The sequence below is a fragment of the Xiphophorus hellerii genome, chromosome 14, assembly GCF_003331165.1.
Source record: "Xiphophorus hellerii strain 12219 chromosome 14, Xiphophorus_hellerii-4.1, whole genome shotgun sequence".
Lineage (NCBI taxonomy): Eukaryota > Metazoa > Chordata > Actinopteri > Cyprinodontiformes > Poeciliidae > Xiphophorus > Xiphophorus hellerii.
Window position 1 is genome coordinate 28,862,012 of NC_045685.1, and position 23,836 is coordinate 28,885,847.

Consider the following 23,836-nt stretch of genomic DNA (forward strand, 5'->3'; position numbering starts at 1 on the left):
GAAAGATGAGACTCAGAGGCACATAGAGAAAAATATCAGAAGTTTTATTTTGTATAAAAGTGGAGAAATCGTCCAGCAGGGGGAGACATAAACAGCTGCAGCAGGGAGCTTGTTGTCATCAGTTTTACAGTAAAATTCACTTCCTGCAGATCAGAGATGGAGGCGGAGCTAAAGCTGCTGTTTCCAGAGCATTAAAGAGAAATCCTGCTTATCCCCACGGAAACCAACTCGCCCTGCAATCAGCTTCTGTTATGGTTAAGTCACATTATACCAGAGGACAGAGCATGCTGCGCTTTTATTGTGAAATACAGAGGAAGAGTTAACGGTCACAGCTTAACAGAGCAGTAAACAACTGGCCCCGTTTTTCTGATCCTCTGCTGAAACATCAGCGTTATGGCTTTCAGGGACGGGCCGACTGCAGACTCTTCATAAATATTTTTAAATAATTATTACCGACGGTGACTCTGAACTTTGAGGGACCAATCAAAGCTTCACCGGGTTCAGAAACAACAGAATCTCCCTCTAAATCAGCAGCAGGCGGCTGGACGACTGGAAGGAAAACAGTTAAGACTTCATCAGATACCAGCAACTCCATCAGTTCATCACCAGCAGCAGTGCAGAAAATAATAATAATGATAAAAAACAATGTTCTGTAGTAACAGAAGGAAGAGAAATGAGTGTAACTCCACAGGAACGTGTGTGTGTGTGTGTTCTGGTCTTTCTGCCTCTGTAGGGACCAGCACTCTAACTCAGCAACATGAGGACAATCAGGGATACAAGGACACATCAGCAGGACAGCTGTGGACACACGTCCTTATTCTGAGGACGTGTGTCCACAGCTGGATTACTTCTTCACGGTGGAGACACGTCTTCAGTGACCCAGTGTCCAGGCCAGAGTTCAGAGTTCAGGTTCATGGAGACCAATAATTTACAATCCCCACAAAGCCAGAAACGCCCGTGTGTGTGTGTGTGTGTGTGTGTGTGTGTGTGTGTGTGTGTGTGTGTGTGTGTGCAGGGCGGGGTGATGAAGGCAGGCTTGGCTCTGGGGTCAGAGGTCATCACATGCCCTGTCGGATGCTCTGGATGATCTGGAAGATGGCTGAAAGACACAGAGAGATGGATGTTAGCAGGAGGAGGAGGAAGAAAAACAAGAGGAAGAGGAGGAGTAGGAGAGCAGAAGCAGGGAGTCTGGTCCTGATGAAGGTTCTGGTCCAGATACTGGAGGCGGTGAGGAAGAGGAAGAGCAGCTTCCTGTTCTACTTCCTGTCTCAGTGTGAAGATAAGTGACTGTGAGATTTTTTACTTCCTGTTTCTCTGCAGAGGTTTCTGCCTCCTGAGTGGAGATAACGGGCCGTAACCACGGCAACGGGCCGTAACCACGGCAGCGGCCCAGTAGACAAAGGTTCTACTGGTCTAACTGGCCCTGGGAGTTCTGCAGAACTTTAGCGCATCCAGAACCGAATCCAGAACCTGAGAGGGAATCAGTGGGAGGTTCTGATGGTTTCTGCTTGCTGCAGGTTCTGGTAGAGTTCTGTTTGGTCTGGTCCGGTCCAATCCAGATCTCTACAGCCGATCAGCCATGGTGACACCACAAAGGAGGACCATGAGGGAAGCTCAGAACCAGAACCTATCAGGACCGAACCCATCAAAACTTGTCAGAACCCGTCAGGACCGGACACGACCCATCAGAATCTCCGCTCCGGTTAGCTTGTAACCAGGAACCAGGGGCCTCATGCATGAACAGTTTGCCGTTTTCACACTAAACCTTGGCGTATGGAAAAAATCGGATGCATAATCCATGCCCACATTTCCTTTATTCATCCTGATTTACAGGAAACAGAGCAGCTGCTGCTCCACCTGTCGCCTCCATAAATACATATTAATGTAAATTAGTATAAATACCCGGAAGTCTGCCGCCAGGTGAAGCAGTAACCATGGCAACGACCTTGTTTGTAGGAGAATAAGCATTTATTATAATAATAATAATTATATATAGGCCTGTCGCGATAAACGATAAATCAATTAATCGTACGATAAATTAAAACTATTGACGTCATTTTAATTATCGGCATTATCGTCTCTTCCGACCTTTTTCTCTTTCTGTTGATGACACTGAATGAAAAAAGGCTCAACTCCGGTTCTCTCCACTGACCTCTGACCTCATTTCCTCAGTGTAAAGCCCAGCGCACACTACGATCTTAGAGCTGTCGGCCGATTGTCGGCCCATTTTCAAACCCTGACAGACCCACACATTAGCCGACAGAAATCCTAGGTGTAACGGTTCCATCGGGTTCGGTCCTGCCGTGTGGTGTCCAACAATGGGCACAAAATAATGGCTACAAGTCCAGTGAACTAATTTTAAAACCAGGCATTAATCAATGCTTTACTACAATCTACCTGCAATGCATGTGGCTAGTGTCAGCGTAAAGTCCTGACTGAATGAAAATCATTAGAACATATTTACGTCACGTTAACGAAGAACAGCTGAAAAGTTACCGGGTTTATCAACTGCGGCAGCAATTTCGCTCCAACTCCTCCTCTTGTCATTTCTATATTCTTTGCATGTTGATTAAACATTAATGTTGTTTCCACATATCATCTCCAATGTCCGCTGGACTTCGGGTTGCGCCGTGTCAGCTGTTTGGGATTCCCCTCCGTAATTTACCCTCAGAAAACACGGAGGAGAATCCGCGCTTTCTGATTGGCTGCCTGTCACATTCAACAGGCTGCGTTAAGATCCCAGTCGGGGAAAAACCCCTGATTTAGATCGGAGCGGCAACGACGATCTACCGTAACACACCACACAATCTTAGAAAGACCAACGTTTTAAGATTGTTGTAAGGGGAAAAATAGGAGCAAAAAATCATGTAGTGTGAATTATTGCATCAGGTAGTCGATGTGCCCATCTTCTCTATTTAAATCTAATTATTACTGAAGGGCAACATAATATACAGACTTCATAATCTGCACTCTTTTGGTTGAATGCAGTATTTATTTCCACTTTGGCTTTATGTTGTTTAGTTTTTATTCAAGTGCATTTTTTATTAATAGAGACTGAGAATCCATTTTATTTTTGTTTTTGGTTGTTTTGTTTATTTTGTTTATCAGTTCCAGTGTTTAGTGTTCTTTTGAAAATAAAGTATATCTATCTTTGGCAGGAAATCGCATGCATTATTACATCATTTCCATTAAATCAGTGTAAAAAGGTCTTCAGACAATATTATCGTTTATCGCAATAATTTTTGAGACAATTAATCGTTGAGCAAAATTTGCTATCGTGACAGGCCTAGTTATATATTTTATTTAAAAGGACAAATAATGTCACCTCACAAAAATAAAAATAGATTTTAAAGAAAAAAAAATCCAAATTAAAAAAATTAAAAATAAAGAGATCCTGTAAATGGCTGTTAGAGCAGCAGAGCGTTCAGCCGGATTTAAAGACAGACAGAGAGTCTCTGAGTGGGAATGTGGACGATTATTGTAAATACTAGATGCTTTATGTCCATAAGGAGCATTCACATAGCGGGCGGCTGCAGCTGGACCGGTACCGGTACCTGCTTTAAGTTCTGCTCAGAGCTCCAGGATGATCAGTCTGGATGAATCTAAACGATCAGAAACCAGCAGATCAATCTGATCTCTGATCAATGGCTCCATGTTCTCCATCAGAGCCAAAGCTCCTCAGGTAGCAGCTCACCTTGATGCAGCTACTGATATACCTGGGATTGTCTCCACACCTGATCACCTTCAATAATCAAAGCTGTTGATTATTTTTAATCAGCAGGTTGGATTTAACCTGCTGATCCAATTTCAGTCAGAATGAAATGACCCATAGATGCATTTCATTTGCTTCGGTTCACCGAATGACCGATGAGTTTCATCTTTATGAGACACAAACTGAGGAAAAGTTCTATTTACATTCTAGTGAGGTTTTCACATACTTTTATTTTTATTTTCTTTATTTTGTGTGTGTGTGTGTGTGTGTTAGCTTATTGTCTGAGGATAAATGTGGTTGTTTATTGTTTAGTTTAAACAATAAAATATTAAAATCATTAAAATCATCGGGTTTGATGCTTCCTGGTCTAAATAACTGAATCAGATTTCAGTGGATTTGGTGAGTTTTGAGGTTTTGTAGTTTGTTATTGTTTACAGAAAAACTTTGTGTTGCTGCTGCAGATTTTCACGCCGGGGAAAAAGTGTTTGTATATTTACACAAACTTTGATAATTTTATACATGCCGACTTGTGCGTAAAATATGGCGGCGCAGATTTTTTGTGCACACGCTGCTTTATTCATGAGGCCCCAGAACACGATTCCTCAGGGTGCAGTTGGGTTTGGACCGACCACCAGAGGAGAAACACCAGAACAGGTCCGTCCCATCCTGGTCCAAGCTCAGATTAAACAGAACCAGAACCAGCCAGTATCCACAAACGGCCCAATCAGGTCAGGTGGAGCTTCTTGATAAGCCATGCTATCATGCTGACCCGCCTCACCAGGTCACCAAAGGTCACGGTTCTGCAGAGGAAACTCACCTGATCCACAAACCACGAAGACGAAGAGCGCCAGCAGCCAGGGACCCACCGGAGACTTGTCCTCGTTCACCGGCCTCTGCAACGCAAAGCAGGCAGCATGAGAACCGCAGAGACGCAACGCTCCACTTCCTGCTGAGGCCCGGTACCACAAGTACCATCTGGTTCCACCCGGTTCCACCTAGTATCACCAGGTATCACCTGGTTCCACCTGGAACCACCTGGCTCAAACCTGACCTGAACCATTTCCAGAGGAGAACCATCTACAGACGGTACATCCAGGCAGTTGCCAACTTGCTTCCAGGTGATGAGGAACCGGTCGGGCCCCGGGCCCCAGGTTGGGTTCATCATTGTTACCAATAATCACCAATATCATCAGGTTCTCCTGCAGCTCTGATGCTGCCATAAAACTCAGCAGCTTCACTTCCTGTCAGCCACAAACCAGCTGATGGAATCAAACGCCTCGAGCTAAGCTAGCATCCTTCCCACAGCCCAGAGGAAAATTACTCTTATTAATATTCATATGCTAATCCGAGCTAATCAGATGGAGTTTATTCATGTTACTGGGACCAGAGCTTCAAACTGGACCATGACCCGACCACCATCAGCTCAGACAGCTGCAGGAGGAACATGGAGGTGGTGCTGTGGGCTCACTGAGGAGCTTTCCTCCTGACCGGGTCACTGGACCCAGAACATCTGAACATCAACAAACTTCCTAGAAATCCACCATGCAGGGGGCGGTGGCTCCCAGCAACCTGCTGCAGTTATGTAATATTTAAATTAGCTCCGACAGACAAAGATCCGAACCCCGAACTGTAAGCCGAACCGAACCTAGGACCCGTCCCACTAAGATTATCAGTTTAAATCCGTTTTTTACAGTTTATGATTCTGATTAAAGAGGTAAAGCATCTAAAATCCTAAAGGTTGTGAGAGGAGTCTGGTCACTTCCTGCTGTAACCCCGCTGATTGGCAGAGCGGAGCCACGCACCAGATACGGACGTGTTTCCGCTCCATGTCCAGCCAGGTCCAGTATAATATCAGTAATTACTCCATGTCGGAACCCACCGAGGTTTTCTGGACGTGTCCCCGCTGTGTGATCGTCTTGCTGTGCCGCTCGTTGGCCACCTTCATCCGCTGAACTGCAGACATGTTCCCACCGTAACTACCGGAGCCGGACAGGAGCGGGTCGGAACCGGGTCAGAACCTAGTCAGAGAGAGCAGCAGCGCAGGCTGAAGGCTGTGGAGCGGGAGTGGTGAACGGCTCGGCTCGGGTCTGGTTCCCCTCCGTAAGTAACCTCCGAGGAATCGGCGCTAGCTGTTAGCTGGTGCTAACTGAACTCCGAGGAACTGACACGGTCACGTGACACTGGTCGGAGCGCCGCAGGGTCTCTGCTGCCCCCTGGTGGCAGGAAAGGAACTGCGTTCATTTCATTTCACCGGAATGAAATAAACTTTATACAAAAACTAAGACACGAACATTCAGTCATGTTGGAAGAATTCCTTTCAAACTTAGACCTTAATTTAAATATCTATTATCAACCGATTTGGACCTAATTTAGTCAACAGAAAGAGTCTAAACTGAGCTGAAATCATCTTGGACCCTTTCAGATGGAGGACAAACCAGGACCGGATGAGCCATCCAGAACCAGGAAGGCATCATGGTTCTGATACTACAGCTGGATCAGAACCTTTCCACAGGTCTGGGTTAGAACCGTTTTTTCAGCAGCTGACCCAGAAACTGGTTCTGGTTTTGGACTGAATGCATCATGAAATTAAATCAGTGTGATTAATAACTAGTTATTTAGTGAATTTTCCGATAATTAGATTGATATAATATGGTACTAACTGAAAGTATGAATGTTGTGATTATGGGAGTAAAACTAGATAATTTCTCTCTTTCTGTTTTCCAGCTTCTCTGATCATAATTACAATTATTCACATTTATGTCAGAATGATGATAAAAAACTCTTTTATTAATCAGATCAGTTTGATTTTAAATGCATATTAGATGTTTACTGTGAGATTAAACCAAACTAAACCAATCAGTCTGGATTAACTTCAGTTCATCTGATTTCCTCAGGCTGGAAGAAACCAAACCTTCCTGTTCTCTGATGAGACCACAGGCTGGGACATAATGAGCAGAGGGGAAGCTTGAACATCCTAGCCGTGAGGTATGGTGGTGGCAGCATGATGCTGTGGGGCTGATTTAGTGCAGGAGGGACTGATGTCACAGAACCGAACAGAACCGAACAGAACTGATGGTATCATGAGGAAAGAGGCAGAAAGTGGAAATCAGGTTCAGTTTAATTCTTCGTCAGCGCTAACACACACCTACACACCTACAGGTCACACACACCTACACACACCTACAGGTCACACACACACACACCTACACACACCTACAGGTCACACACTCACACCTACACACACACCTACACACACACCTACAGGTCACACACACACACCTACACACACACCTACAGGTCACACACTCACACCTACACACACCTACAGGTCACACACTCACACCTACACACACACCTACACACACACCTACAGGTCACACACACACACACACACCTACAGGTCACACACATCTCTGCTGGCTGCAGGCAGCAGGCAGGTCAAAGGTCACTAGCATTAGCATCATCCTGAGCTCAGCCGGCTCTGGTTAGTATCGTCCAGCATGAAATCTCCGCCTGGAGGTCAGAGGTCATGCAGGGTCATCTTCAGTTGCGAGAAGCAGCGGTGTTTCCATGGTAACCGTCCCTAGCAGCCCAGGCCGCTGATGGAGCCGATGCGGTCCAGCTTCATCCCGAAGCATCCTCTTCCTCCCGCCGTGGCCTTGTGGCTCCGCCTCCTCGTCTTCGCCCGCCGCCGCAGGAAGTCCAGGAAGAGCCGGGGCACCACTTCCTGTCTGCCAGCCAATCCGCTCACGTTACCGTGGCGACTCAGGGCCAGCAGCAGAGGCGGGGAGGTTGGCGAGGAGGCGGAGCCCTCTGTGATGTCATCAGGCGGGGGCGTGGCCTCGATGAGGGAGGCGAGGCGAGAGCCGAACAGAGAGAGAAACACCTGGACAAACATGCAGGTAACATCAGTCACATGACCTGACCGACCAATCAGCTGGCAGAGCCACAGTATGAAGGACACACCTGCTGCTCGTTGTGCTGAGGTGAAGGCCTCGTTTCCACGGAAACCAGGAGCAGGAGCAGGAGGCCCACCGGAGCGGAGGAGGCGGCGGCCATCTTTATTTACAGACAAAAATAAATTACAACCTGAAAAATAAAATCATCAGAAATATTTTTCAATGTTTGTTATCAAAAATACAAACTAGATGAGTTTTTATTAGATTATTAATTAAACTTTCTGAGTTTTTAATAAAATAAACATTTTTAAATTCATAATAAATGTAAAAATGGGTTTTTAAATATGTCACAAATATTCAGAATCAAAGATGTAAAACAGAACTGGTGTTCTGGAGTTTAACATTCATATTAAGAAAAACTTCATCAGTGTTTAAACATGGCTCCAGTTTCACTGAGAGCTTCAACAGGAAGTGATGCTCGTCTACTTCCTGTCAGCCCCCGTCCCTGTCCCGCTCAGGAAAACGCTTCAGATTAAATTATATTTTCAGAATCAGTTTGAAACTAATTATTTCCTGGAAGAGGATGAGAATCTTTAATGATCCAAAATGATCCTGAATTCATATTTTAATAGTCGAGCCAGAAAATATTTAGTTTTACTGATGAAAAATATTAAAGGTTTAGTGCAATAGTCCATCCTCATTAACAAAGATTTAACAGGCAAAATTATTTATTATTAAACTAATTATGTATTATCAATAATTATTTGTTCATTTGCAGTAATGACTATTATTTAGAAATTACTAAACTATTGAAGTAAATCAGTTTTCATCCACATTATTACAGGATCAACAGTTAAATTATTATAATTTATTTATTAGTAGTAATAACTATTATTACATAATAAACCCAATTATATCAGTTATTGTTTATTACAAAGTAAAATTATTTATTATAATTCAATTATTTATTCTTTTTTTCTCTATTTTTATCATTAAATCACAAAACTGGATCAGATTTTATTATTGTTACAATTTTCATTTTTAATTTCAGAACTTTGAACCTGAAAGCTGCAGAACTTACTCCAGCAGCGGTCCAGAAGGTTCTGCTGGAGGTCGGGTCCAAACGAAGCAGATCCTGGTCCTGGTTCTGGTTCTGGTCCTGGTCCTGGTTCTGGTCCTGGTTCTGGTCCCGGTTCTGGTTCTGGTTCTGGTCCTGGTCCTGGTTCTGGTCGGTCCTGAGACGAGCCCGGCCGGGTCTGCAGAACAACCTCAGAGTTCTGTTTTTATAAGACTCGGCGCCGTGATGTCACACATTCTTTGGGTCGCCCAGGTCTTCATGGCGTCGCCCCGGCAACACAGTCTCACACACACACACACACACACGCACACCCCCCCACACACACACACACACACACACACACGCCGGGTCAGTGATGGGCGTCCAGTCAGAGACATGGAGAGGAAACGATGTCCAGAGGTTCATGAAGGTCCAGAACCATCTGGGCCGGGTCAGAACCAGAACCAGAACCATGCTGGACTGACTCTGTTCCTCCTGGGGAGGGACGACTTCAGGTGGCGGCAGCATGGTGCTGTGGGACGGAGCTCAAGGCTGGAGGTAATGAGACCAGGATGACTCTGCTCTGAGGAACCAACCTGACCTCTGACCTCTCCTCTCAGGCGTCCATGATGAAGAATCATCATCTTCCTCGTCTTCTCAGCCAATCAGATCGCCGATCTCTCCATGACACTGATCCTCTCTACCGCTCCGTGACCCCTGACCTTTCCTTAAACTGTTGCCATGGAGACCATATTGTTGTCAGGAAGTGTTTTGTGTGGAAGGGGGCGGAGTCTCAGCCGTCTGTGTTTAATGACCCCCCATCGTCTTTGTCCCGTCAGACGAAGCCCCGCCCCCCATTCAGCCTCTGACGTCATCAGGTCCACATAAAACACACACACACACACTGCCAGAGGACAGCAGGTCATCCATCACTGCAGGACACAACAACAACATCAGAACCAGGCCAGAACCTTTTGCTGGTTCTGATGGTTCCTGGAGAAGAACCGGATCAGAACCTCAGAGGCCCAGATAAACCTGACCAGCACACAGGGTTAGCATGTGTTAGCATGAACCGTCCTGAGGGTCTGGGTCGGGCCTGGAGCAGGTCCAGGGTCCAGTAATGGTTCTGGAGCAGATCAAACTCTTCCTCCTCCTCCTCTTCTTCATCGCCCTGTGGGTCCGTCGCTCCTGGGACTCGATTCAGCTGCTGGTCATCGCCAGGCAACAAGCTGCCTGCAGCACAAACTCCTCAGCCAATCAGCATTGACGTCACACAGCAGTGTGTGTGTGTGGGTGTGTGTGTGTGTGTGTGTGTGTGACATGAACAGCAGGCTCCTGCTGAGTTTGAGATTCCCATCAGGCTGAAATCAGAAGCTGATCTGAACTTTGTGACGTTCCTGTAGCGCCCAGCAGGGGGCAGGCTGAGTCAGACAATTGATTAGGCCTTCACAGCGACAGCACTGCGAAGGCCTATTGTTTTCATACTGTTTAATAATACATATTATTATTATTTAATTTGCTTCTGTTTACCGAGTCGTTAGTATTAAACTTTGCGTTGTCCCTGAACTGCCCAGCAGGGGGCAGGCTGGGTCACCATCAGCAATGAGCCAGACTCAGAAAGACTGATTTTATTTGTTTACTCTGAGTTTTGATAGAAAACACTCTTTATGGAATAACCACTGTGAGGGCGGGACTAAAGGCCCCCCACTGTGAGGGGGTGGGGCTTCAGGCATCCCCAGGTGTCAGTCCGTTGGCATGGCGACGGCTAGGCGGTAAGGCGGAGGCTCAGTTGATCTTTGGGTGGCGGAAGTCCTTCCCAGCGAACTTGGCTTTGTCTCCCAGTTCCTCCTCGATCCTGCAGGAAGCAGACGGTTGGTCACTCTGGAACAAAGGCTTTTATTTTGGAGGAATCAGGAAGTGCTCACCTCATCAGCTGATTGTACTTGGCCAGACGCTCTGACCTGCAGGGGGCGCCAGTCTTAATCTGAGAAACAGAGGGAGCATCATTAGTGAAACAACCAGCAGGAGGCAAGAGAGGACGCAGTTCTGTTGGTTCTGACCCGGCCCGGTTGGCGGCCCAACACCCAACCAACCTGTCCAGTGCAGAGTCCAACCACCAAGTCAGAGATGAAGGTGTCCTCCGTCTCTCCAGAACGATGGCTGACCATCACACCCCAGCCACTGCTCTGAGCCAGCTTACACCTGGAGGACAGAGAGACAGGAGGACGAGGGGCAGGAGGAAGGGAGGATAGGGAGGGACAGGAGGACAGAGAGACAGGAGGACAGGGAGGTATAGGAGGAGATAGGGGCGACGGGGATACAGATATAATGTCAGAAAGGCACAAGTGGATAAAGAGACAGACTGGTGTCCAGAGGGACAGGTGTCCAGGTGTCTTACGCCTGGATGGACTCGGTGACGGAGCCGATCTGGTTGACTTTGAGCAGAAGACAGTTGCAGGCCTTCTTCTCCACCGCCTGCTGGATCCTCTTTGGATTGGTCACCGTCAGATCATCTCCTACAATCTGATTGGTGGAGACAGACCAACAGGTGAGTCAGGGCAGCCATGTTGTTCATCAGAAACACCTGTCCACCTCCATCTCACCTGGATGTCCACAGAGGCAGTGAACTTAGCCCATTGTTCCCAGTCATCCTGGTCAAATGGATCCTCAATGGACTGAACTGGAAACCAACAGAGAACTTTAGTGCAAGGAAGGTTCTGCTGCCCCCTCCTGGTAGACTGACGCAACTGCACCATGCTGGTTTCTACATACACACCAAGGTTGGTTCATTTAGAGCAGGGGGCCCAAAGTGGGTCCTGGAGGCCCGGCATCCTGCATGTTCTGGTTCCCTCCCTGCTGGTACCAACAACCTTTCAGCAGGTCAAAGTTCATCTTAGGCCTCTAATGATCATCATTGGATCCAGGTGAGTTAAACCAGGGAGAGACTAAAACATGCAGGATGCCGGACCTCCAGAACCCACTTTGGACCCCCTGGTTTAGAGAGAACCTCTTTAAGGGACACATTCAGTTATAGGTGTACTCGTTCTGACTGAACTCCAAAGACCCGGTCAGGTTCTAATTGAGGTCCAAAGACCCGGTCGGGTTCTAGCAGAGACTTTGAACCGTTGCGTCCAACTGTGTTTCTAACAAACTGAATCTCCTTCAGACTTGTAAATGATCAACTCCTCAGGTTGATCCGGCTCGTTGCGACTCCGGTTCAGGATTTGTTTCCTGCGGTCGCTGCCTCCAGGCGGCTCCAGGTGTTCTGACTGTCCTTACCTGGGTAGCCCTTGATGAAGCTGCGGTACAGGTCTCCCAGCTGCTCTCCACTGATGTGTCTGGACGGGTCGTCGGGGGACTTGAAGTCCAGGTCGTACTTTCCGCTGCGGAAGAACTCAGAGGCGGCCACATCCATGCCGATAATGATCTTATCGGGATAGCCGGCCTTTTCGATGGCCGTCTTCAGCAGCTCCAGGGCTGCAGAGACACAGCCAATCAGAGCTCTGCTAGAACCACCGTCAGCCCAAAGTACCTTCAGAACCGGACAGCTGGAGCTCACCCTCGTTGTTCTCCAAGATGTTGGGGGCGAAGCCTCCCTCATCTCCTACGTTGGTGGCATCTTTGCCGTATTTGGCTTTGATGACATTCTTCAGGTTGTGGTAGACCTGAACTCACAGAGAGACAGACATGACTGCTGAATGCGGTGAAGCCCAGGAAGCAGCGCCGCAGGCCAAAGGTCACAGTACCTCAGCTCCAATCCTCATGGCCTCATGGAAGTTTGAAGCTCCTACAGGTAGAATCATAAACTCCTGCATGGCCAGCTTGTTCCCAGCATGACTTCCACCGTTGATCACGTTAAAGGCCTGAGGAGAACATGAGAACCAGATGAGACAACCAGCAGCTGGACAGACGGTTCCTACTGTCCGAGCAAGACTGGTCCAGTCTGGGTGAAGTCTACCTTTATTGGACAAGAGCTTCCTAGCTCAATATCCTAAATGAAGTCAAAGCCCCTCCCACTCATGTTAAACCCCTCCCTCCATCAAACCCCGCCCTCTCTCGGTAAGCCCCTCCCACTCACAGGAACAGGAAGGATGACGTCCTTGTGTCCGGCGAGGTCAGCGATGTGGCGGTAGAGGGGGACTCCCTTCTCCGCCGCTCCGGCCTTACAGACGGCCAGCGACACGCCCAGGATGGCGTTAGCTCCAAACTTAGCTGCAGATAGAGACATGGACACTCAGGACAGACAGATGAGGACAGAGACAGGCAAGAAGGACAAGTGGACGGGTCCTTACATTTGTTCTCTGTGCCGTCCAACTCCAGCATGAACTTGTCGATCTTCTCCTGCTCGACAACGCTGAACTTCTGGAAAACAGAAGGTCATGAGGACAGACAGGTAGATGGACATGAGGACAGACTATTGGACTCTACAGAATCCCTCCAAAGCAGATGACCCCTGACCCCTGGCAGATACCTTCTCGATCAGCTGGGGGGCGATCTCTTTGTTGACGTGGTCCACAGCCTTCTGTGTCCCTGTGGACAAACCCAGGTGTTAGCAGGATGCTGGGACGTCCTCACCTGTCCTCACAGGTCTCCTCCTACCTTTGCCCAGGTAGCGGCTCTTGTCTCCGTCGCGGAGCTCCAGGGCCTCATGGACTCCAGTGGACGCACCGCTGGGGACGGCGGCCCTGAAGAGACCTGGACACGGTTGGACATTAGTGACCCTGAGGGACACCTGAGGTGCCTCAGAGCTGCTGCTCACCTTTAGCCGTCCACAGGTCCACCTCCACGGTCGGGTTCCCTCTGGAGTCCAGAATTTCACGGGCGTGGATCTTGGTGATGGACATCCTGACTGAGGGACAAAGGAGACAAGGGGACGCTGATCAGAACTGTAAATCCAGATCAGCTGACTCAGGTGTTCACACCCTGATGCGGTTTAATCCAGCAGAAGCTCTGTCAGCTGGTCCCTGAGGAGAGGTTAACCGGGTCAGAACCAAGCAGATCAGAACCAGAACCATAGTGGGGAGCCTGTCCTCTCCTGAGAGCCTGTCCTCTGTCCGTCCACTGAGGGGACACGTCTGTTCACATCAAACAAAGACAACGCACTGGTTCTGGACTCTCTGGATCCAGTTCTGGACTACCAGAACACAGTGGACCTGGTTCTGGACCATTTGGATCTAACTGGACCTGGTTCTGGAACATCAGCACACATCAGAATTACATTGGACCCGGTTCTGGACCTAACTAAACCTACCTGGCAGAGGTGGGGACTCGAGCCACATGACTCGGACTCGAGTCGTTACTAATAAGACTTTAAACTTGACTTGGAAAAATGTTCAAAGAGTCGGACTTGACTTGGACTTTTACACCAATAACTTGGGACTTGAACCTGTTTACTTGAAAAGACTCGATATTTTACCCCAAATCTAAAGTTTAAAAAACATATTTCTAAAGTTTGCCCCATTAATTCATTACACTCCATTGTATTGTGCTTTTCTGAGCCGCCTGTAAACGCAACATGAGCTCTAAGGTGCTGCGCCGGTGTTACGTCGACAGAGACTCGCTGCTGCTGCTGCGGCTGCGGCGGCTGCGGCTGCGGCTGCTGCGGCTGCTGCTGCTGCTGCTGCTGCTGCGCATGTGTTACAGTCATGGGATCAAACCAAGAAAAGGAAAACAACTGGGAACAGTTTTTCCCCAGACTTGCAGATTGAGATGATTAATGCTGCTGGATACAGCTAATGTTAGCTACATGATGACTAGCTAATGTTAGCTACATGATGACTAGCTAATGTTAGCTACATGATGACTAGCTGATGTCAGCTACATGATGACTAGCTGATGTTAGCTACATGATGACTAGCTAATGTTAGCTACATGATGACTAGCTGATGTCGGCTACATGATGACTAGCTGATGTTAGCTACATGATGACTAGCTGATGTCGGCTACATGATGACTAGCTGATGTTAGCTACATGATGACTAGCTGATGTCGGCTACATGATGACTAGCTAATGTTAGCTACATGATGACTAGCTAATGTCAGCTACATGATGACTAGCTGATGTTAGCTACATGATGACTAGCTGATGTCGGCTACATGATGACTAGCTAATGTTAGCTACATGATGACTAGCTAATGTTAGCTACATGATGACTAGCTGATGTCGGCTACATGATGACTAGCTGGTGCTAATATATCACGTTAAGCTTGTTGACACAAATAAGCTTCTAGTTTTGTTTATCTATGTACAAAAGTGGACAGTGTTGGTTATATTTACTTCAGTAACTTTTTGGGAAAAACGTACATTTAACAGTAGATTTGCTGCACTGCACTGTTTTTCTTTTACTTGAGTAATATTATTATTTCTCTTCTTGAGTAGATTGATTTTGCATTTAAAGAAATTGACTTCAGTGATGGGAACCCTAGATTTCTGTAACGTGAGCTAATGTTCATGCAACTGTGAACATAATTACTCAACATTTATACATGTCACTGATTATATCCTTGTTTATATTGTATTACTAAACATGGTTATCCAACTTGAAATGTCACATAAGGATTTGTTTATGTATCTATCTTAAAGTAAAATCTCGTTTCGTCTGCTCTCCCTGCTACACTCTTCTGGAGCCGGGGGTCCGGATCAGAACGCTGGTTCTGTTCCTGAACCATCATAAAGCTGAACCGGGTCCATCAGAGGATGGAGGGTGTACTGAAGCCATTTATGTCAGGAAATTATCCATCAATCCATTTCCTGTACACCTTGTCCCTGGTGGAGTTGGGAGGTGCTGCTGCCTCTCCAGCAAGAGGCTGGGTCACCTGGAGGCGGGGTCACCTGGAGGCGGGGTCACCTGGAGGCGGGGTCACCTGGACAGGTCCCCAGTCTGTCGCAGGTCAGGAAATTATACTGATAGTAAATAGTTTACTGCAGTCAGGGATGATGGGACGGTTCACCTGAAGCAGGACAGACCTGGACCGGTTCTGTCCAGGCCAAATACTGACCAGTTACAGAAGTAGTCATGTCACCATGTGACAATTCATTTTCTCATAAGTCTAACAGTGGTGAAAATATTTAGAAACATTATTATGATCACCAGGTGAAGGACTTTTAACCAAAAGAATAACTTGGCAGGTTTAGCAATGTAATAAACACTTTAACATTTGCAGTTTAAGTTTAAATGATAAAATGTTGGAAGCTTCCTTCCATCAGAGATTAAAAATCATTTTAGGAAATCAGTTATTAAATGAAGTTCTATTAACAAAAGAAATTATAATCAATATAATATTTTTGACTTGTTACTCTAGTCGTTGTTTTTTGTGTATCTAAATTTTATATATATTTATTGAATGTAAAAATGTTTTTGTTGTTTTAGTTTTTATTAATTCTAATAATACTGCCTTTGTGGTATTCTGACATAGTACTGTAATTATATCAGTTGTGTTACCACCCCACGCCACTAGAGACAGTAGCAGGACTGAAATGATGCGACTAAGGAGCAGATTTAGAAGAAAGCTACAGAATCTGTTAAAACTAAAAGTTGTCTTATATAATATAGCACAAATCTGTGCTATATTTTCACCTTTGTGCTATAAAGGTGAAAATATAGCACAGATTTCAAAAGAAAATAAAAACGGGAGGCTGCGGATAATATAGGAAATAGCGCCCCCTTCACTTCCGGAGTGCAATGGTCCCATTTCCAAATAAGGTCTGAGGGAGGCAGGGGGACTCTGTGGGGGGCAATGCCCCCTAATGCCCCTAATGCCCCTGCATCAGAGATGGAAACAGATTCATCAATATAAATGTTGTATTTGAAATTAAAATGTTGTAATAAATAATTGTGTTGATATAAATTGTGTTTTTATTGATATTACAAACATTAAGTTGTCTGGGACAGAAATGACATCATTTCCATCTGGTTAAGATGCCTCAATGAATGACGGGTCAGCAGAGACCCGGTTCTGGTTTGTAAGAGGTGAAACAGTTTATGGGCCAGTTGGTGTGTCCTCAACTGGGCCACCTCTGGCAAACCAGAACCGGGCCAGCTGTGGGCCAGTTGGTGTGTCCTCAACTGGGCCACATCTGGCCTGGTTCTGGCCGCACATTATGGGCCACATCTGGCAAACCAGTACCGGGCCATGGGGCCCAGATGGAAGAACCAGCTGTGGGTCACATCCATCCCAGACAATCTACACAGACTTGAACCTCGTTTTGACCTGAACTCAGTTGGACCGGGTCAGAGTTACTGGCTGGTTCTGTCAGACACGCCCGCTACAGTTAGGTGTGTGTGGGGGTGTGTGTGTGTGTGGGACCTGCAGCAGGGATTCTGCTCAGCGCCATGTTTCCGCTCTGTGCCCCGGAAGCCCCGCCCATCCCGTTAAGCAGCCAATCAGAGCCCGGCTGACATTTACGGACAGAACCAAAGAGAGGGAGGAACCATTGAGACAGAGGAGGGGCGGGGTGTGTGGGTGTGTGTGTGTGTGTGTGTTTATAGGATGAGCGGGGAGTGTTTAGATATTTTTAATCTGCAGCAGGAGGAGCTGCTGACCTTTAACTAGACCATTCTCGAGGTGAGAAGCCCAACAGAACCAGAACCAGGCTGTAACTTCTGACATTTGAAGGCATCTGAGAGGACACACACACACACACACACACACACACACACACACACACACACACACAGAGCTGACTGAATGAACCTATGTGTGTGTGTGTGTACTTTGTAAAGGCCATCAGTGGTTTCAAGTGCTCTTCAGGAGCTCAGCTGTTGTTCTGCAGCAGTGTGACAGAAATACCACACACACACTCTCATCCACACACACACTCTCATCCACACACACACTCTCATCCACACACACACTCTCATCCTCACACACACACTCTCATCCACACACACACTCTCATCCACACACACACTCTCATCCACACACACACTCTGATCCTCACACACACACTCTCATCCACACACACACTCTCATCCACACACACACTCTCATCCACACACACACACTCTCATCCACACACACACTCTCATCCACACACACACTCTGATCCTCACACACACTCTCATCCTCACACACACTCTGATCCTCACACACACACTCTCTCCCTGCTCTTTCAGAGCTACTCCTTGTTAGTGAGCTGCAGTTTTTTCTACCAACTAACTTTCTCACCCAGCATCTGCAGCAGCTGACCTTTGAACTCTCACCTCCAGAGTTCTGATCTCCTTTGCCCAATCAGAAACCTGAGCATCACTGCTGTCTGATCGGTCTGAATGGACCGGAACCGGAAACAGACACTCCATCTTGCAGAGGAGTTTAAAGTTTACTCAGAACGAACCGGGATAAATGGACCTGTGAACTTTTGTTGGACCTGACCCAGAACCAGCTTTCTGACCCGTCAGGGAGCCGGTTCTGTTTGCTCCAGGCCCGTCCTGAGCGGTTCGGATCGGTTGAGTTTGTGTTAATTGGGTCGGTGTGTGTTCAGTGTGTTTGGATCGGTTCGGGCCGGTTCGGCGTGGCTCGGTGGGAGGGTCCGGACGTTGCGCCCCCTGCTGTTTGTCTCTGCAGCTCTGTGACCTTCAGCCCGTTCAGAGTCACAATCCGCTCGGTACCGGGTCCAAATGAACCAGAACCAGAACCCACCGACACCACACGTCTCCAAACTGCAGGTTCACGCCCTTCAAAATAAAAGCCTGCAGGAGGCGGTCGATCCAAGGCAGAACTAGGAAGCGGCGGCCGGGCCGGGCTGCAACGGGACCGGTGGACCGGGACCGGAACCGGGTTCTGGTTGGACTCACCTGACAGCTGAACTTCTGAGAAGAGAGGAGTGCGGGTCCGGTCCGGTTCCGTCTGACTGACTGACGTAGAAAGTGTCTGTCTCTGTCCGTCAGAGGCTTTATAGGCGGAGGGAGGAAGAGGAGGAGGAAGAGCAGCAGGGACCGTCTGGATGTGACCGCAGCACCAGAACCTGAACAGAACCGGTCCAAAACTGTCTGTTTATTTCCTCAGTTTTCCTGTTAAACTCTGAAGGTCTTCAGGTTTACGGTTAATTTCCTAAAATAAACTTTTTAAAAGCTGAGCTGAACTTTAGGTTCATAATAAAAACTGATACCAACTGAAACCAGAATCAATCGGTTCCGGACTGCAGCCTTTTGCTCAAGGACACAACGGCAGAGGATTGAACCAGCAACCACCGACTGCAGGATGAACTCCTCCTGGTTCCTGGATCAGTTAGTGGAAGGAAGAAAGATCAGAAGATCCCAGCAGGCTGCGGTTTGGTTCTGGAAGGTTCTGCAGTGATCCGGCTTCCTGCTGGACTCTGAAGCTGAGCTTTGAGGACGGTCCCTAATGAGAGAGAAGGTCAAAGTTCACCTGCAGCAGAAACATGAACCTGGCTGAGGATTCACTGCAAATGGCAGAAACCCGGAGACCTTTCAGCCTTTAGCTTCACCTCCAGACGATTTCACTGCCCGTAAAAATACCTGAAACAAACGACCAGAGCTCTGCTGCTCCGCTGACCAACGACTCACTCATTTCATGAATCTTTCAGTCGGAGAGACGCTGCTGCATTTTCACCTGCACAGGTTGATCTAATCAATAAGATTATTAACTAGTGAAAACCCAGTAAAATGGTTCGGTATGTCTGGTAATTCATCATTCAGATCTCACTAAAACCAATAAATTTATAAAACTTTTCATCAATAATGAAGTAAATCTGCTGAACAGACAGATTTTTACCAAATATGCAAACATTTCATAACCAGCAGATGTTAGAATCTCATTTCACAAAATATTCCTATAACTTTTCACAACAGGTTTAGGGAAGCTGCACCCGCCTGTAGAGGGCGCCACAAAGCTGCTCTCTGATTTACTGAAAGGCTGAAGAATAAACTGAAAAGTTCACATAAAACATCAGATTTTTAATGTTTTTAATCACATTTAAAAGGAATATGGCAGCGACATTACTGTCTAGACAGCATGAAGTTTAGAGTAGTTTTATATTTTGATTCAAGAATTACACAAAATGTAAAAAAATGTTTAAAAAGGAATTTAAATAAATATACTGAGCAGTCAGAGATCCACCTAACATTAGTTAAACTAAATTTTAGACTTTCTCAGCTTTTTGACATGATATTTAAAGGTTAACATTGAATTCAAAATCACATCTAAATAGCTAAATTCATCAACATTTGTACTTTCTTCTCAATTACATGAATATCTGGAAAATGTATCACTTTCTTTCCATTCGTAAAGAACATTGCAGCTCTTTCCTTATTTAATGTGAAGTTTTACAGCCAATCCATGAAGTTCTTCAGTTCCTGTTAACCTCAAGAAAAGTTTCTGTAGCTTTTTCCCATGAGGGACAGAACAGTGTCATCTGTGCACATAACCACTAATACAGATGGGAGATCATTGATATGCAAAGTAAAAAGCCTTAAGATCGATCCCTGTGGTACTTTTATGACAGATTTAAACCAATCCAGTTTCACTAGGCAGTTTGCAGATCACTAATTTACAACAGAAAATGAAATATATTGTCTTTGATTGGTTTGTTCCTCTTGCTAAGGCTGCACCTAGAGATTCCTAGGGATGTTTCAAAATACATGATGTAGCCCATATAGATATTTTTGTTTTACTATTATTCAGTTTCCCAATAATATTTTTTATAACTTCATTAATAAGAGTAAAATTAGAGGCTGGAACAGGAAAAGTAAGATGTTTACGACAACAGGCCCAACCTATTGATATTCTTAGCAAGTACTGCAATCATTTTGAATAATCCGTCTAACTTAAGTTTTATATCATAGCAGATATATATTTTCTTTTCCAAGTAGTTAAATATTTCTCCATAACATTTTACTTTTCCCTTTTGTTTCTTTCATTGTTTCAAGGGAAAAAAAAGATGCTTTTGCTGTTTGAAGTTACATTGTAAGTTTGTTTTTTAGATTTCTATGAATTTTATGTACTAAAGAGCTTTATGTAGTTCTGCTGCAGGACTGTATGGTTTAGGGTACCAGAGGTTCTAGAGGTTCTACTGGACCGTTCTGGACTCATCACAACACGGCCGGTCTATAAGGGACTCTGGACCCGTCTGGAGACCCAGGAGAACCTGGTCCCCATCGATGCATGTTAACGTGCATGTGTGTGTGGTGTGTGTGTGGGGTGTGTGTGTGTGTGTGTGTGTGGGTGTGTGTGTGTGTGCGTGTGTGTGTGTGTGTGAAAGAAGCAGACCAGGTAAAATAAACAGGACTCTTTATTGGGTTCAGGTGAAACATGTAACACTGGCTCCCTGCTGAAGAACAGGCGTGACCCGCCGGGTCATGTGACCCGCCGCCTCACACACACAGTCACTGATTGGTCGTTGCATGGAGGAGACACTTAGATCCCCGACAACGAAGCCGTGAGACGGAGATGACTGAAGATCAAAGAGGAGGAGCTGGGAGGGGTCAGAGGTCAGGGAGGGAGGAGGGAAGGTGGCAGCCATGTTGGGTTTACATGCCGGCTTTCCTGAGGTGTTCGACGACGCTGAATACCTTGTTGGAGATCTGGCCGCCGCTGGCGTCTTTAGTGCCCTTTGCTATGACTACAGCTGGAGACAGAGGACAGAGAGGGACAGAGGGGGACACGGAGGACAGAGGAGGACAGGCGGTGTGAGACATTTTGACTCAACTCAGGAACCTGAAAGTGACGTCTAAAAGGTGAAAGCTCACCTGTCTTGGTTTTGCCCACACAGACTCCAAACGCGTTGCCGTCAGCGTCGGCCGCGGTCTTCAGGTCCAGAGCGAAGACTGGGTCCATGTCCATCTGGTCCCGGATCAGGCGGCACCGCGTCCCGCCGATGTAGACGCCGTTCTGAGCGAAGCTGGACCGGTCCTTGCTGCCCAGCTTCTTGATCTCATCGACCTGAAAGGAGACAAACAGTCAGAGCTCCGGATTCCCAGCTTCCTCGAACTGCACAGCGTCACCCAGGACTGGGCTGAGGACACGCAGGGGGGGGACTGGGTCAGGTCAGCAGGTGAGGAAACAGAGGACAGGTGAGCAGAACCAGATTAATCAGAGACAAAGCTTTGCAGCAGAACCGGAGAAAAAGCGCTGAGGGGAAGCAGAGCTGCAAGACGAAAGAATGTGAAGACGAGTCGGGACACGGCGCAGCGACCGCTTCCTGGAGCAGCAGCCAATCAGAAAACAGGCCTGCAGGGAGCTGATTCCACTCACAGTCACTCACAAACACACCCAACACACACAGACAGAAAACAGGCCTGCAGGGATCTGATTCCACACTGAGCTGCTTCAACATGTTTTACTGTCAAACTTTAATCTTCTGGTTCATTTTTCTTCATCTTAAACAGATTGAAAATGACAGGAAGCCTCATCTTGGAGCTTCATGTGTGTGTGTGTGTGTGTGTGTGTGTGTGCGTGTGTGTGTGTGTGTGTGTGTTTGTGTGTGTGTGTGTGTGTGTGTGCGTGCGCGCTTGTTGTTGGTGCATAGAGGAGACAGAGGTAACTACTTTTACCAACAAACTGAGGACATTTTCCTGGTTCTCAAGTTTTTGCAGCTCGACTAGTCAGGTTAGATATGAGGTTCTGGTTCTGGTTCTAGTTGGGAATAAACTAGTGATTGTCAGGGAGTTTGTCTGATTTAGGCACAAATTCAGTTATTATAATGAATGAAAGTGAATACGAAGTCCTCAGTTTGGATAGAAGTACAAGGGTGTGTGGGTCGGTGTGTGGGTCTGTGTGTGTGTGTGTGTGGGTGTGTGTGTGTGTGTCGGTGTGTGTGTCTGTGTGTGCGTGCGCGCGTGTGTGTGTGAAGAAAGAAGAAGTGATCGTCTCAGCTTCCTGTATTCGCTGCTTTTCGGCGCCGTGCCCTTATAAGGCAGCTGAACCCAGTCTGAGCATCTGGGCCCTGCAGAACCCGGAACCTGCCGGAACGGGGCCTGATGCTGGGTGAGCTGCTAGGGAACCAGAACCCAGATTCTGTTTGGACCTGGGAGGTTCTGTAGGCTCAGAACCACCAGTTGGGCCAGCCTGGTTCTGGCTGCGACCCGGTTGCTGCAGCAGGAACTGCATGAAGCAACCGAACAGGAAGTGAGGAGCAGATGCCTCCAAACCATCGCTGACTGAACCCAGCGGAGCAGCAGCCAATCAGGCGCTGGGATCCTGCAGAGCGGGAAGCGGCGACGCCCACGGCTCAAGATGATGCAGAGATGCAAACTTCCTTCCTCCCTGAGCCAGAAGACGGCGGACAGGAGCCAATGAGGTCGCAGCGGGCCAGGTGAGGTCACCTGTCGCCAGCGGCGGTGTTTGAAGCAGAAACGTGTCCCGGCGATTTGGAGCCGTCAGAGCAGGAAGTTCAGGCAGTGGAAACAGGAACTGCAGCGTGTGTGTGTGTCTTTGTCTCAGTGTGTGTCTTTGTCTCAGTGTGTCTCTGCGCTCACCGTGATGCCCTGCAGGCCCGAGGTGCTGACCCAGACGCTCTCCTGTCCAGCTGCGATGCCGCAGATGGCCGCCTCTGCCACCGGCACCATGCCGCTCTGGTCGGCCGTCTTCATGGTGTCGATATACGATTGCCACGACATCCTGATGGAGACAGTCGCCGTGGTTACGGTCCAGGTCCGACCTCCCTCTGGGCGTGTGTGTGTGTGTGTGTGTGTGTGGTCTTACCTGTGCAGGTAGAGTCTGAGTCTGAGGCAAACGGAGGACAGCAGAGAAATGCCAAAAGCAGGAAGACGATCCGTCTCTTATAGAACCGGCCCCGCCCCGCTTCCTGCCTCTCTCTCTCTCTCTGCCGCTCACTCGCCCACTCTCCTCTCTCTCTCTCTCGCTCGCCCTACCTGGAAGTCAGAACCAGGAAGTGGATCGGTTCAGTGATTCAGCCTCCATGTTGTCCCCTCAGCTGGACAGAGGAAGGACGGTGCTGAGGTCAGAGGTCAGAAGTCAGGTCGTGGTAGAGAAGACCCGAACAGCAGAGACCAAATCAAACCGGTTCTGGAGTCTGATCCGTTCAGAACCATGAGCAGGTATCCACCAGAACCGACCGGCAACAGGAGGTCCAGATTGTTGGGAACATCAGAACCAGAATGAGTTCTGGAAGAACTGCAGAACATTTCTGGACCAAAACCAGCAGAGAACCAAGACCTGAAGAATCACTGAGGTCCATTTGGACCGGTT

General features: G+C 47.4%; 3 protein-coding genes and 2 long non-coding RNA genes across 7 annotated transcripts; all 5 read right to left on the reverse strand.

Moving 5' to 3' along the window:
* Window positions 1-23: 23 nt before the first annotated feature.
* Window positions 24-5,854, reverse strand: LOC116732033 (stress-associated endoplasmic reticulum protein 1-like). The gene is made up of 3 exons (XM_032581966.1): window positions 5,592-5,854; window positions 4,530-4,605; window positions 24-1,099 (listed from the first exon to the last, which is right to left on the reverse strand). Exons 1-3 carry the CDS (start codon window positions 5,673-5,675, stop codon window positions 1,059-1,061), a joined length of 201 nt encoding a protein of 66 aa, XP_032437857.1. The 5' UTR covers window positions 5,676-5,854; the 3' UTR covers window positions 24-1,058.
* A 931-nt stretch (window positions 5,855-6,785) lies between these two features.
* LOC116732041 (uncharacterized) lies at window positions 6,786-7,202 on the reverse strand. Its single transcript, XR_004341700.1, has 3 exons — window positions 7,107-7,202; window positions 7,004-7,034; window positions 6,786-6,857 (listed from the first exon to the last, which is right to left on the reverse strand). It is a non-coding gene; the product is annotated as an uncharacterized LOC116732041 (long non-coding RNA).
* Window positions 7,203-7,482: 280 nt separating this feature from the next.
* On the reverse strand, window positions 7,483-8,799 carry LOC116732037 (uncharacterized). 2 transcript variants are annotated; one of them, XR_004341695.1, is made up of 3 exons: window positions 8,693-8,799; window positions 7,679-7,801; window positions 7,483-7,598 (listed from the first exon to the last, which is right to left on the reverse strand). It is a non-coding gene; the product is annotated as an uncharacterized LOC116732037 (long non-coding RNA). The 2 variants fall into 2 exon arrangements; XR_004341696.1 differs by having other exon boundaries at window positions 7,679-7,771; window positions 8,693-8,787.
* Window positions 8,800-10,288: 1,489 nt separating this feature from the next.
* On the reverse strand, window positions 10,289-18,595 carry LOC116732020 (enolase 3, (beta, muscle)). 2 transcript variants are annotated; one of them, XM_032581947.1, is made up of 14 exons: window positions 18,463-18,595; window positions 13,428-13,517; window positions 13,268-13,363; window positions 13,140-13,198; window positions 12,961-13,030; window positions 12,747-12,880; window positions 12,415-12,531; window positions 12,228-12,333; window positions 11,948-12,145; window positions 11,272-11,348; window positions 11,067-11,191; window positions 10,762-10,870; window positions 10,594-10,652; window positions 10,289-10,523 (listed from the first exon to the last, which is right to left on the reverse strand). In XM_032581947.1, exons 2-14 carry the CDS (start codon window positions 13,510-13,512, stop codon window positions 10,454-10,456), a joined length of 1,305 nt encoding a protein of 434 aa, XP_032437838.1. In that variant the 5' UTR covers window positions 13,513-13,517; window positions 18,463-18,595; the 3' UTR covers window positions 10,289-10,453. The 2 variants fall into 2 exon arrangements, with proteins under 2 accessions (XP_032437838.1, XP_032437837.1); XM_032581946.1 differs by lacking the exon at window positions 18,463-18,595 and adding an exon at window positions 16,976-16,997.
* A 2,305-nt stretch (window positions 18,596-20,900) lies between these two features.
* LOC116732031 (profilin-1-like) lies at window positions 20,901-23,449 on the reverse strand. Its single transcript, XM_032581965.1, has 4 exons — window positions 23,330-23,449; window positions 23,104-23,245; window positions 21,376-21,568; window positions 20,901-21,254 (listed from the first exon to the last, which is right to left on the reverse strand). The coding sequence occupies exons 2-4, from the start codon at window positions 23,242-23,244 to the stop codon at window positions 21,157-21,159; spliced, it is 432 nt and encodes a 143-aa protein (XP_032437856.1). The 5' UTR covers window position 23,245; window positions 23,330-23,449; the 3' UTR covers window positions 20,901-21,156.
* Window positions 23,450-23,836: the final 387 nt, after the last annotated feature.

Bases quoted from the DNA above. Each gene is read 5' to 3' on its own strand.
- LOC116732033 (XM_032581966.1), bottom strand. From the start codon at position 5,675: ATGTCTGCAGTTCAGCGGATGAAGGTGGCCAACGAGCGGCACAGCAAG. The intron at 4,606-5,591 runs GTGGGTTCCGAC...TTTGCGTTGCAG, and splicing joins GACACGTCCAGAAAACCTCG to AGGCCGGTGAACGAGGACAA. The intron at 1,100-4,529 runs GTGAGTTTCCTC...TGTGTCTTTCAG, and splicing joins CTTCGTGGTTTGTGGATCAG to CCATCTTCCAGATCATCCAG.
- LOC116732020 (XM_032581947.1), bottom strand. From the start codon at position 13,512: ATGTCCATCACCAAGATCCACGCCCGTGAAATTCTGGACTCCAGAGGG. The intron at 11,192-11,271 runs GTGAGATGGAGG...TCCACCAATCAG, and splicing joins CTGCCTCTGTGGACATCCAG to ATTGTAGGAGATGATCTGAC. The intron at 10,524-10,593 runs GTGAGCACTTCC...TGCTTCCTGCAG, and splicing joins AAGTACAATCAGCTGATGAG to GATCGAGGAGGAACTGGGAG.
- LOC116732031 (XM_032581965.1), bottom strand. From the start codon at position 23,244: ATGTCGTGGCAATCGTATATCGACACCATGAAGACGGCCGACCAGAGC. The intron at 21,569-23,103 runs GTGAGCGCAGAG...GTCTCCTTTCAG, and splicing joins CGGGCCTGCAGGGCATCACG to GTCGATGAGATCAAGAAGCT. The intron at 21,255-21,375 runs GTGAGCTTTCAC...CTCTGTCTCCAG, and splicing joins TGTGGGCAAAACCAAGACAG to CTGTAGTCATAGCAAAGGGC.